Here is a 14,470-nt window from a genome sequence, read left to right on the forward strand (position 1 = left end):
TCTTGCATGGAAGAGATGGGAATACCCTAGCCTTGAACGTTCAATTTTAACCATCTAAAACATCTTACATCTGTTAATAACTGCAGATTGAAATTCAAAAATCGCTCATCGATATTCTGGAGCCTTCAGCTTTCCGGCATAAATTTCGGAGTGTATTTTCTAGTTTACTGCGTTAGCACCCCACTATTTTCTGGTGATGCCGCTTATGTTTTCATGGTGCTGTACAATATTTCTCTCACTTTATCATTTAATTTAAATTCTGACGAACAATTTTATTTAGTTGACTTTAATTGAACTAAACTCATGTAGAACTGTTTTGTTTCGTTGGTGAACATTAAAATTTCATTCACTTTTCATCTAGTGTTTAATTGCCTTTTTTAAAAGAATTGTTAAGTCATTTTCTCCTAAATATGTATGTAATCACCCAAAATCCAGCACTTCTCAGGTCCAAGGTTTACCAGATTTTTGAGTATTTTCCCCATGTATATTTCAATTCTGGCGGAGATAGCCAATATCCAAATATAGTTATAAACAGCTTCATTCAAAAACGCAGACCTTAATGTTTTTTAATTGTATAGGTAGCATAATTCTGAAATTCAAGCGAGCTGTATTGATAAAAAGGTAGGAACTTTTGGTCAAAAAGTACAAATACCTAAAATCTTTAGTATACATCCTTTCTACATATGCTTACATAACTTTTTTTTTTAATAAACATAAGGTTTTTCTATAATTAGCATACTATTTATTAATTGTTATGACTCCCTAGAGGTTATCCATTCAGGCTACTTTTCTTTCTGGAGATACATAAGAATCTTCATATGCTGCCTCCTCACTAGAGGATTTTTCATAATTTCTGGCCTTTCCTTAAAATAAATAAATTAAAATTTGCTTACTGTGTAGTAGGGTGTATCGAAAAAAACTTTTTTTCGAAATCCGCTTACGGCTAGTGCGGATTTTTGGCCAAATGGCATCAATAAAACGTATAAAAAATTTCAACTCGATCAGACAACTCCTTCTGCTGCCGAGTAGAGCCCAAATATTAGAAAAATCAACAAAAGATTCACTTTTCAACTGATTTTCCAAAAAATATTTTTTAAATATTTCCTATATTTTTCGGTCGTTTAAATTATTGAAATAGCATTGGAAAGGAGGAATAAATACATAAAAAAAATTATTACGGTTATTTCTGTACACCACAAGCATAAAAACCTAGTTAAATATTTATAAAAAATGCACTGATTTTCAGGCGTATCGTACAATTAAATTTTAATATAAAATTATTGAAGTCTCTTGAATAACAAAGAAAACACTTTAATGCTAAATTCTGAGAGCAGTAATAGTATAAATAATTTGTTCCCAATGCCGTATGCATCTGCTTATCACACTAGATCACCTGCCGCCCACCTCTCCCCGAACGCCTCTTCTCTTGTACTTTCCCAGCTGAAAGGATCGGTCTTATCAGTCGCCAGTAGTCAAGCAGCTGTGTCGAACGTGATTGTCGCTGCTTGAGTTATTTATTAGTGCTGTAGGAAATTTTAACTAAATAATTTGTTTTCGTATGAAGTGCAGTATGTAGAAGTTAAAACAGTGTTTCAGTTGTGTTAAGTACTTTTCATTAGGAAGAGAGTGACAGATACGCTGACGTTATGGCATCGACAAGTTTGTTACGGTCTGACGTTAGGAATAGCATTATTGGGACACCCAAGGAATTGGGTAGAACACAGCTACCAACCGTTGAAATGTATTGAGACAATACCTATGGGAGCGAGAAGAAAAAATGAGATTTTTTTCCGGAAAGAGCCTTCAACAAAGGATTTATCTTCTATCGTCGCCAGGAAGATTGTAGAAAATTGAGATTACGCCTCAATCTTGTGGTTCTTTGATCTAGAAGAAAAGGCACCTCTAGCACTGGCACTTTTCCTCGTTTTTCGCAGTTGCAGGCAAGAGGATCGGAACACTTACAAAAGGCTATATCAAATGAAATATTTTTGGCAGACTGTTGAAAATCAGCAATTCGTTTCGCACAAGTTTGGAAACCGAACTTTCCTGAGTTTTGCAAGTCAAGGACAATATTATAGTACTTCAATATCATTGCAACAATCCTTCTCACACTGAAAATTGCTTCGCCGCTGATTGAGGCGTAATCTCAATTTTCTACAATATTCCTGGCGAAGATAGAAGATAAATCCTTTGTTGAAGGCTCTTTCCGTGATCCCGAAATTCTCACTTTTTCTTCTCGCTCCCATACAAGTAGGTATTGTCTCAATACATTCCAACGATTGGTAGCTGTGTTCTACCCAATTCCTTGGGTGTCCCAATAATGCTATTCCTAACGTCAGACCGTAACAAACTTGTCGATGCCATAACGTCAGCTATCTGTCACTCTCTTCCTAATAAAAAGTACTTAACACAACTGAAACACTGTTTTCACTTCTACATACTGCACTTCACACGAAAACAAATTATTTAGTTAAAATTTCCTACAGCACTAATAAATAACTCAAGCAGCGACAATCACGTTCGACACAGCTGCTTGACTACTGGCGACTGATAAGACCGATCCTTTCAGCTGGGAAAGTACAAGAGAAGAGGCGTTCGGGGAGAGGTGGGCGGCAGGTGATCTAGTGTGATAAGCAGATGCATACGGCATTGGGAACAAATTATTTATACTATTACTGCTCTTAGAATTTAGCATTAAAGTGTTTTCTTTGTTATTCAAGAGACTTCAATAATTTTATATTAAAATTTAATTGTACGATACGCCTGAAAATCAGTGCATTTTTTATAAATATTTAACTAGGTTTTTATGCTTGTGGTGTACAGAAATAACCGTAATAAATTTTTTTATGTATTTATTTCTCCTTTCCAATGCTATTTAAATAATTTAAACGACCGAAAAATATAGGAAATATTTAAAAAAATATTTTTTGAAAAATCAGTTGAAAAGTGAATCTTTTGTTGATTTTTCTAATATTTGGGTTCTACTCGGCAGCAGAAGGAGTTGTCTGATCGAGTTGAAATTTTTTATACGTTTCATTGATGCCATTTGGCCAAAAATCCACACTAGCCGTAACCGGATTTCGAAAAAAAGTTTTTTTCGATACACCCTACTGTGTAGTATCTACCACTTACCTCAGTGAAGTAATGGCTGTAGAGGATAAATGTTTCACTTAAATTATAATAATGTGTCGTTTAGAACAAAACAAGTTAATGATAGTTTTAAAAAGACAAGTTCGGTGGTCTTCTGATAAAAATCATCTTACTCCAAGCAACGAAAAGTATGTCTTTCAGTTTTCATTTCTTCTACAACTTTCTTTGTTTCTGATCTTTCTTCGAGTTCAGTATTATTTAACTCTTGATATGAACTACGAAATTTCGTCTGAATAAGTTCTTCAACAGACTGAACTACAGAGGCTGATCCATTTTCATCCGAACAACTTGCAGACAGCTATCAAACCAGGTTTCACAGAGCAACAAAACTACGCACGCAAATATCAGACTTTCATTTCTTGTGTAGCAGAATGAAGATTCTGCAGTACATCAAAAAACCTCCGAAAAAAATTGCTTTTAGAAAAAATATGTTACGACTCTTTGCCATGCAAATTTAATATTTTCCGCATAGTAGATCAGTGTCGGAACAATCGCCTTTTGGTATGACAGGTCACTGTTTAAACGTTATGCATAGCAGAAGCCTGTACAACCCACATCACCAACCAAATCGCATTCAAAGAGTGCATTAGTGAAACTCGTAAGATCTGTGCTAAAGATCGAGTTATGGAGACCTATGAGAATTCATTACAGCATTCATGTTACAGCCAAATGATTACATGTGTCCCAAACAGTGAGTAATGTAATCCATTCTAATAGGAACTGCAAACTGTCCGTAAGGCCAGCGTACATACGTTAACATCTCTTCATTTGCAGGGGGAAAATGCTAGAGCAGAAGGCTGTACGAGCTCAACGTAGTTGATGACCGCTGGAAATTTTTTTGTAACAAAGGATCAACTATGGATCTAACTAAGCGACTGGACAAGTTCGGGCCATCATCTACAGAAGTGCTCATGAAAAAGACCGATATAACTTTGTGCGTGAATCCAAAGGAAGTTTCTCGCAAGATTTTACGGTTGTTACAGAGAGGGTGTTCAAGATTCCTAAGTCGAAAAAATACACCAAAATCAATTACCAAGAACATATCTATCACCCCTCCTTTTTACACAAACATAATATCAGTATAACGATGATAACCATTACGTGGAACTCCACCAGGTCAAAACTTCAAGGCACATGGCTAAAACAAAACATCACTAGTCTTCTACAAATGCATGGCAGCTGCAACTGATATTCATGCTATTGCGTTTAAGAATATTCCCATTAAGGGTCCAGAGGTTAGTCTCCTGGATTACTGTACTTTTAACTTCTCAAGCGGAGTTTTTCATCATCCGAGTTCGTACGGTAAATGACTTGCAAGCAGGAGTAGAATAATATACCCTGGTACAGCTGCAACCAAGTATGCTGCAATGGAAACTGCAATGTGTAATGGTCCATACCAGTGGGCCATCACATCGAGCATGATCGATGGTGGCGGAGTGCAATATCTTAGATAAGCAACAACTTTAATTTATTCGGATGGAAAGGTATGTCTTTGTAAACTAAACGGGCATTCATGAAGCGACTTAAACATACTCTTGACAAGAATGCAAGCTTCATGCAATACATAAAATAGTGGTTCCTCTTTCTGAAACAGTTTTAAAAACTTCTCAAATACTGATGACGCATGCAGTAGACAATGCAACTCGCTAAGAGTTCTCAAAGGAAAATCTTACTGCAGCATCTATTTACATCAATCATTTTATTCCAAATTTTAGTCTCGTTTGGGGAGCTCTGGAACTTTTTTTTTTTTTTTTTGATTGCTGAGTTATAACATTTTCAGCAGCTAAGATCAAGCTATACTACTGTGTACAAACAATATTGTAGTATAAACTCCATCATAATATTACCTGCATACATTTATTTCTGAAATGAAATATTTTGGGTTTTACGTCCCACAATTATGCCGGCGACGATGATGATGAAAAATGAAGGAGACGATGGTGATGAGAAATGAATGAACTGGTGGAATAGAGAATGTGAGAGGAAACGGGAACACAAAGCTCACTTGGAGCGAGCTGAGGTCGAACCGAGGACCCATGCACAAGAGGTGAACGCTCTACCAACATTTATTTCTGATTGGAAACTAGGATCTATTTCTAAAAATTTGACCTTTCCTACTTTTTGTACTAAAAAGAAGGACAACTTGAAGCTCTGATAATTTTTCAGTTTTTCAGGTTTTGACCCAGGTTGAAGTAATTTATTTATGGGTTATTAAAAAAAAAAAAAAAAAAAGTAATCAAGTGAAACCTTTGAAACTGTAAATATCGTGTGTAAGCACATGTGTCTAAAAATGTTTTATTTATGTATGACTGTTAACTATATGTTTTGAACTAGTGTATGTAGGTAATCACCAATGGTCAAAAAGAATATTGTTTTTCTGTGTTTTCTTTGAAAAGGACTATGTTAAATAACATGTAATAATCTTTATAAAACCTACATTTTTTACTTAGTGTGTGGCAATTGATGACAACAGGATTGGTTACCGAAATCATTCCAGGAAAGCAGCCATTCGATAAGGATTACTATGGCACATAAAACAGAATAGCTGTTGTTAATTTTAACAAAAACGTGTTCAACTTCATCTGTAATAATAATAATAATAGTTCACTTCAAATTTAAATTAGCCTAAAAAGATATATTATCGCATATTACATACTGTATATACAAACGAATAAAGTACAAGAAAGGAAGATAAATTTTAATCCAATGTTCTCGGGATTGCTGCCAGAGTGAATGTTGCTGTGCTGAGCTTTCGTTACCATACAGCGGCAACATCTTCAGAGCTATGAGATAAATTTTATCCCTCATCAATGAAAGTCCATGATACGAGGGCGGTTTGATACGTAATTTGATTCACATACTAATAGATGGTACTAAAGTCATCTGTATATATAGTCATTAAGTTTCTTTCTGAATAAATAATCTGTAGTCTTAAGTCATTCTGACAGTAATTTGTTACTTGACAGTTACTTAAACAGTAGTGTTTGTAGTAACAGTGACAAAAAGATAAAACTGAAATTTATGGTAGGATTCTATTCTTTTTTACTGGAAGGGAAAACAACGAAGGAAATTCATGAGAGAATTTTACCTACACTGGGTGACTCATGTCCTTCCTATAAAACTGTTCTACTTTGGATAAATGAAATTAAGCGTGGCACAACAAGCACTGAAGATGAACGACGTTCTGACGCTTGGAAATAAGCAGTAACACCAAATATCACCGATAAAGTTTATGATTTGAGTTTAGCCAACAGTCACGTGAAAGTGTGCAAGTTAGCATAAACATCTCTACATCTGAGCGGGTTCATTTCATTTTGCAAAGTGAATTTCACATCAAAAACTTTGCGGAAAATGGACGCCGCGTTTACACACTTCAGAGCAGAGAAAAAAAGACATGTCGTAGAGCAAAAATTGGTCGATCTGCGATTTGAACTTCTTTCGCATTTTACCTATTCACCTGATCTAGCTCCTTCGGATCTATTCCTGAAATTCAAAACTTCCCTGGCAGGTCGAAAACTTGAGTCAAATGAAAGGGTCATACAGGAAGTAAACAAGTTTTTTGAGAGCCTCTAAGAAACTCATTTCCGCGAAGAAATCGCGAAGCTGGAGAATTTTTGGGGCAAGTATATTGAACTTTAAGAGAACTATGCCTAAAAAATAAATACTTTTTAAAAAAACTCAAATTTTATTTTATAGACTAAGTTAACTTATCAAACCAGCATTGTATATATAGTTTGCTCAGATATGACAGCAAATATCTTATCAAATTTCGCAATGTCTGTAATCACTAAAGAGTATCTTTGTACTGACCTGCGTCAAAACTAGGATCATCTTCCAACAGAATGACTGCCCTCTCAACTGCATCTAAAGCACTTCTCCCATTTTTCAGCATTTTGAAAGCATTAACTGCAGCATGCTTCACCCCAAGTAAATTAGCATCTCTCATTTCGTCTGGAATAGCCCACGCTCCACCATGAACCACAAGAATTGGTTCTGCTGTTATTTTTATTGAGAAAGACAAATATATGAGTTATAATTGGTAAACTATATACATTTTCCGTTGTGTACATCATACACTGATTAAATTAAAATAAATCTGACTTTAATTAAAACTTAAAATTATCCTCACTAAAGTACACAAATGGTAATAGTAAATCGACACCACTTTCAATGACCCCTTGTCATCTTCATACGTGTATCTTACAGAAATTATACATTTTGATCAGTTTTCTCCACTATAGAGACAATGTTCATGTTTCTTAAAGCATCGTTATGAAAATTTCTTGTCGAAAACCATTTCCTTCTCTTCTACCGTTTTTCCAAACACAAGTTAAGAGCCCACTATTGTGTTATTTCTCTTTAGTACTTTTAAAATCATATCTTGAGTTAGTTTAATTATTATTTGGATACTTTGCTGGATATATTTTTAATTGTTAATTATTAATATTTAGCTTGTTACTTCATGAATTAAGTTTCATTTATTTATTTATTTGACGCACAATTCACTGAAACTACAGAACAACTTAACGCTTCGATTGTAAATAGAGTGATAGTAGAAGGGGCGTATTTTGTGGGGTACCGCTACAACATTAAAGAAGTATGTATATATAATACGTATAAATTAATTTAAATTAATAAATATGCAGTTCATTATCTTCTTTTAAAGGTGCAAGTTTCTCTATATTTTTCGCAAACGTTAATTCGTACTATGGTGACCGCAACGTCTCGTGAAGCCTGGGCTCCACACTAATGATAGAACTGTTTTGCTTCATGTGTGATACATCGGAGATTTTGGTACGATTCATGGAGTTGCCTTCCGAACATATACCTGAGAAAACGTCAAGCATCAGAAGTCCACCAACAATGTTGTCAAACTTTGAATACATGATAAATTAGTGACAAAAAGGCACTTACAGAACTATGACACAAACGGAACCAGTTATTCGAATTAAACAGTAACAATAACAACAGAGAAAATATAAAATAACAAGCAACGACAAAAAGAAATAAAACTAAACTTAGCAGCAATCCGATAACACTGTACACTCAGGAGTGTGAGAGATGACAGTGGCAAAGCCTCATAGATGAGATTGACGAAAGGAACACACCCTCTGTTTTAATGGCTAGTGAAATCGGCAAATTTACGTCAAGCTTAAGGACTCCTTGCGATCACTATAGAACAAAGCCGTTATGAGCTTTCTACTCAATCTAGCCACGAGCAGATATATCCCGTTTTTTTTTTTTTTTTTTTTTTTTTTTCCTGCAGTTGTTGGCACAGAATCAGTGAAAGGCACAGTGAGCTCCGAGAAACATCATATTATATACAAGTGGTTTTAGTTGTTCTTCTGTATACCAGTTTTGTATATAATGAAGTCCTACAGTGACTGTTGGTGAACCTGTGAAGAGTACAGGAGCGCCCTTTATATAAGGCGTCCTGCAAAACATCACACTATAGATATATTTTTTTCTTTCTGTATACTAGTTTTGTATATGTATATGTATTATAAATACATACAGCTGCTATTGGCAGAGAACTACAATAATATTCTGTATGATGGATAACTGCGTGGAGTGCCCAGATCCTGAAAATCTACCTCAACTGCTTGTTTCACTTAGAGTTCACAGACAATGTTATTTACAAGCAATGGGTAGCAAGATTGTGCTGAGACGATCACCCTAGTGAAATCAAGAGAAAACTTACCCTGCAGAAAAACTCAAACATTTCAAGTCACATCACTACGTGTCCAAAGTACAATCTAGATTTCCTGCAGACAAAAAAGAAAAAACAGTGTCTTTCACACTATGAACGCATTGTTTTAGCTGATTTTTCAGAAAGCTTCTCATTCGGCATTCAAAATGAAATTCAAAGTTTTCATTGGGTGAACAAACAGGAAAAGCTTCACCCATTTGTTTACTATTATGTACTAAGTGATGGAGGCGATGTTAAAGCTAGAAGTCTGTGTATTATCAGTGATTATTTAGAGCACACCTCCACAGCAGTCCACACCTTCCAACGCCATCTGATTGGAGATGTTAAGCCACATGTCCTGTCAGTGACACATATCATATACTTCACGGATAGGTTACAAGTCTCTATAAAAATAGGAAAACATGATTAATTTGTGTAATGACAAAAATGATTTTGGTCTTGAAGCGGAGTGGCACTTTTTTGCGTCCTGTCATGGGAAAAATGCTTGTGATGGGATGAGACGGACAACCAAGCAGATAATAACCAAAAGGAGTTTACAGAGATAAGCAATGATCACATTTTGTCTCCAGAGGATATGTATGATCATTCAGTGAAAAACAATCGTGGTATACACTGTACATTTATGTCAGGAGTGAGGAGATGGTAAAAAATGAAGATGAATTGCGCGATAGATTTGCTACTTGTTTACCTCATATCATAAGTATGTACATCTCAGTGATGTAAAAGTTAAGATGCTTTCGCATTTCAATTTGTACTGACTTTCAGGAAGTAAATGTGAGAAAAATATCCTTGCAATGCCTTCAAACAGGTGACAAACTTGCGTGTATTTACGACGAAAACTGGTATCTTGGAATTATTGAAGATGTCAGCATCGAACATGACGACGCGAAAGTTCAATTTTATGAACAACCAGGACTACGAACTTCATTCAAACTTTCAAGAAACGACAAGACATAGGTGCCTTTCAAGAACATTTTAAGCAAGCTTACAGCAGTGACTGGTTGATGTCACATTATCACTCCTCAGTTGTGTGATGCAATATCCGAACTTTTTGTGGAACACACTGTTTAAATGTTCTTGTATGTTTTGCTTAACCACTCTGTGAATCATTCAGCCTCTGCGCAAATTGATTTATAATGTCTATACAGTAAAGTCTCCGTTATCAGCACTTCTGCCTATGCACATTCGTAGGTAACTTTGTGTTAATAATAAAGGTACTTATAATCAAATCTGAAAATCCTAATTCTTGCGTGTATTGGTAATATCACACAGACCTGTTAGGGAAGGAATCAGGTCCCCCACCTATGAAGTACGCACTTTTTTCACTTTTCTGAATCTTTAATAATTTCTATAAGAAAATGAGGACACGTCTAAGGGCTGAAACTTGGTATATAAGCATTTCTGTATCAGACCTCTTTAACCAGAAAAGCTCAGCTTCCTGATCATTTGCCTTCTTGCAAAAATTGTCTGCTCAACTCGGAACCTTTTGACGTATATGACCTACTTTTCACCCTGCTATACTTCATGGACGATAATGGCTAGTTAGTCTTGTAGCTTACAATTTGCTAACCATTTTGGTTTTTGTTCCACATCGATAGAACAACTATGGGATGAGATACTTCAGATTCGATAACCCCTTACAACACCACCAAATGGCACATCTTGGACAACAATGAAGTCACTAAAATTAAAATAAGGTAGTTTTGAACTAACAACATGGTAAGACACATCAAAAATCAGATGTTTTAAAAACTGTCAAGCAACAATTTATTGTTTTCCTGGACCACTTGACATTGATTTATCCATATGTAAATCGGTCTGTGCGACACGGAATAATACGTGAACATATACACGGTATTAAGACAATGAGCTGTCGAGAAGTTTCATGGTTCAACTCCAAAGATGTCACTAGATCCTGATAGAATTTATGTGGAACCTGCGAAAAAGTAAGGGCATGGATGAAAGTTGACACACAAACATGTTATCCCTGAGCCAACGTCACTTTGAGAAATGCGAGTCAGTCGTGGGTTTCAAAGTTTCATAGATAGTGTGATTCGTACTGAGCAAGCAGATGTGAGCAGTATGCGGCTGAAAAAAGAAGAGATTACATTACGACGACTTGGGTATCACCTTGGATTTCCATCTTGTGATGGAAGTTATCAAGCATTTTCAGAAAAAGAACCTTTCATGTTACACGATCTATACCTTCATAAAACGCAATTAAAATGGTCTCCCGGTTGAAGACTTGAAATAGTGTGGCTGTCCTAGCAAACTGATCCACACAGACAAGAGGAACCTGAGGAAACTTGCAGAAAGCCGTGTTGGGACAAATGCTCAGAAACTGGCTGGCAAATTTCGTGTTTCCGGAAGAACAGTTGCTCATAATTTGCAGAAAATAGGCGTGAAATACTTCAGGCGTCAAAAGACATCCAAGTATTCAGAGAAGCAACTCGCTACAATAGCAAACAAGTGTAGAACTTCGTATTGATATTTTGCACCCTGACACAATGGTCATCATGGACGATGAAATATATTTTTCATTTACCGAAGATAAAATGGCAGGAAACGGTGGACATTATATTTCCAATATTACGGGTATTTCAGTTACTGCACGCCACAAAAGTAAGGAAAAACTTCAGAAGAAAATACTGGTATGGGTGGCCATTTCACCTGCTGATAACTATGGTCAGACCTTGAACGAGCCATTATGTCAGAAAACTTCATTAACATTCGTACAACGGAACGTCAGTCTACCAAATGTTTCACAGGCAGGCCCTATAGACCATTTTTGGTCCCTGCTGGCCGCGGACGTCTATGATAGAGGGTGAGAAGCCAAAATTGCACCACAGTTTGCCCATTGCATGAAGACCAGCCTACACAAATTGGATTTCAACATACTGAAGAGGGTACGACACAAATTGCAACCACGGAACTCATGCAGCATTGTAACAAGTAAGATGATTTGTCAGCAGTGTCTCTATCATTGGATTAGTATTTGCAATGAATAAACATATTTGCCTGTTAATAGTCTTTTTTCTCTTTATGTGTTAACTTTCGTCCATGCCCTTATATTCTTTGAAACGAAAAAAAGAATAAATTTGTCTTTTCAACTCGGTAAATTTCCTGACAGATTAAAACATGCAAAAATTAAACCTCTACATACAAAAGGCGCTAAAACAAATGCAGATAACTTTATACTGATCTCAATACTTTCTCCAAGATATTTGAAATGAAATGAAATGAAATCTTTGAGTTTTACGTCCAAGATATTTGAATCTGCAATACTTAACCAAATTGTTGCTTTTCTTTCCAAGCACAATATTATTTCTACGTCGCAGCATGGATTTCAAAAGTACAAATCAACAACTACAGCAATCTATAATTATATCGAACAGGTACGGGAAGCATTGGATAAGGGGGAGAAATGTTTAGGTATTTTTCTGGACTTGTCAAAGGCTTTTGATTTAGTACCCCATAATATGCTAATTGAGAAAATAAAAGCTTATGGTTCACGCGGAGTTGTAAATGACTGGTTAAAATCCTATCTGGAAAACCGGACTCAATCGGTCGAAATAATATACACGTATAAAGAAACGTCATCCCACAGTAATTTCTTGTCGCTTTCCAACCCAGTTTTAAGCGGTGTTCCACAATGCTCGGTTTTAGAACCTGTCCTTTTCCTGCTATACGTCAATGATTTTCCTAACTACATTCACTCAGTGGCATCAACCTTATATGCAGACGATACAAGTATTCTCATTACAGGTGAAAACTGACACACTACAACAGGAAATAAAAAAACATAAACAATCAATTACAACAATGGTTTATTTTACACGGATTAAAAGTAAATACAGAAAAATCGGTGGCCTTGAACTTTCACCATTTACGAAACAAACATACTCACGACATAAATGTATCATGAATTCTGACTTAAAGTATGTAACTTGTAACTATGCAAGCCTATTATATATAATAATAAAAAAAAAAAAAAAAAAAAAAAAAAAGAACTGTTTTTAAATCGCAAACCAGTAAGGAATAAGGACATCTTCTGGTGACAAGAAAGCTAAAGCTAGGTTAGTCAAACGAACTTATGCCAGATGTCCGAACATCTTGTTACATTACTAACGCGTAATCATACGGGGAAAATAAATAAATAAAACAATTTGATCAGAAAAGTAAATTCAGTGTTTCATTCAAAATCAGACAGAAAATTTCCTGCAATGAAATTTTGAAAGGAAAAAAATAGTGAACGAAATTATAAAATACGTGGAAACCGCAAAATAGTAAAGCAATGGGGTAAGTTGAAAGCTAAAGTGTCTGCCAGTATACAATTCGGTGTCGCCATTGTTGACGGTGAAAAATCATATGCGTATGCAAAGTTAATGTTTATCAAAGTGAATATTTGTAGCAAAAACCACACAGTTAATTACAAGGAAATGTTCATTAAGTATTTTAAAACAAAATTCAAAATTCCTGTTGCGCTTGAAAAACCAAGAATGGAAATAGAATTTTAAAAAATGTTCGCAAAAAACCGGACTGTGTATATATTTTGGAAATTTAAACTTAGCCATGATTAAAATTTTCAAAAATTATTAGAAAATTAAAATTTTTTTGAACCATATAAAAAGTTGAGAAAATTTTTAAGTTGTTAGATTCATTAACTAGAAATCTGGCTTGACTTAGCAGTTAAACATAGTTCAAAAAAGTATCAGAATGTAATTTCAAATGAGTTTAAAGATTCAAATTTAGAAAATAGTGTTAAAACTGTTACTTGCAATGCATTAACCGCAATACCTGTATGTTTGTCCCAAAACGTAGTCACGTGTTAATAATAATAGAGTAATTAAAATTTTAGAAAAACTGTTAGATATCGATCAATATTTGAATTTCTTGTATTGCAAAAATTTATGTTTGTCTGACGTATTGGAATTTGCATTGATTAATCTGCAAAATGCTTATATTTTGTTGAATAAATGTGTTTAGGACAAATAACATCATGATTAAAAAAAAAAAAAAAAAAAGCATGCCAAGTTTTTAAAGTTATTTAAGCAGGCATCTGTGACCAGCTATGCGACATTCAGATGGCCGTTGATATGGTTTTCCTAAGTAATGGAAAAACCAGCCAAGCTGTATGCTAAGACATTGAAATGAGGTTCCCTCCAACTATTGGATAATATTATATTTTGTAAAACCGGTGTAGGCTATTTTCTTAAATTACCCATCTTTATTATTTTAAGTTTTTAACCTTATGTTCTGTCCTTCACACTCATCTCGGGGTTGGGCAATAAATGATTATGAAGTGAGTAGGTATCTTAAAATTTTGCAAGGCAGGGCTTGTCGAGTGGTCAGAGAGAATTACAACTGAATTATTACTCTGTAAAGGTTTAGTTATGGAACTCAAATGCGCCAAATCTTTCAAATTAAATCTCGACAAAATAAAACATATATTTTGTTGTATATTATATATTAATAGAATTTTATGTTAATGTTATTGAATACAAATATATTCCATGAAGTGAAATTAATAGTTCATAGAAAATATTTTGATATAATGTGAAAATATATACATATATTTAACTATATTTCTTATGTCATTAATATTTCGTA

General features: G+C 34.9%; 1 protein-coding gene across 4 annotated transcripts in view; it reads right to left on the bottom strand.

Moving 5' to 3' along the window:
• Nucleotides 1-14,470, bottom strand: part of LOC145694888 (isoaspartyl peptidase/L-asparaginase-like) — a 54,210-nt gene that overhangs the window by 34,985 nt on the left and 4,755 nt on the right. For 3 of the 4 annotated variants that reach the window (XM_081771610.1, XM_081771609.1, XM_081771606.1), the window contains exon 2: nt 6,961-7,146. In XM_081771610.1, coding sequence (XP_081627736.1) covers nt 6,961-7,146 — 186 coding nt within the window. The remainder of the gene's footprint in view (nt 1-6,960; nt 7,147-14,470) is intronic. The other variant, XM_081771608.1, reaches the window with a different exon arrangement.

The sequence above is a fragment of the Thermobia domestica genome, chromosome 9 (assembly GCF_964235325.1).
Source record: "Thermobia domestica chromosome 9, izTheDome1.hap1.1, whole genome shotgun sequence".
Taxonomy (NCBI): domain Eukaryota; kingdom Metazoa; phylum Arthropoda; class Insecta; order Zygentoma; family Lepismatidae; genus Thermobia; species Thermobia domestica.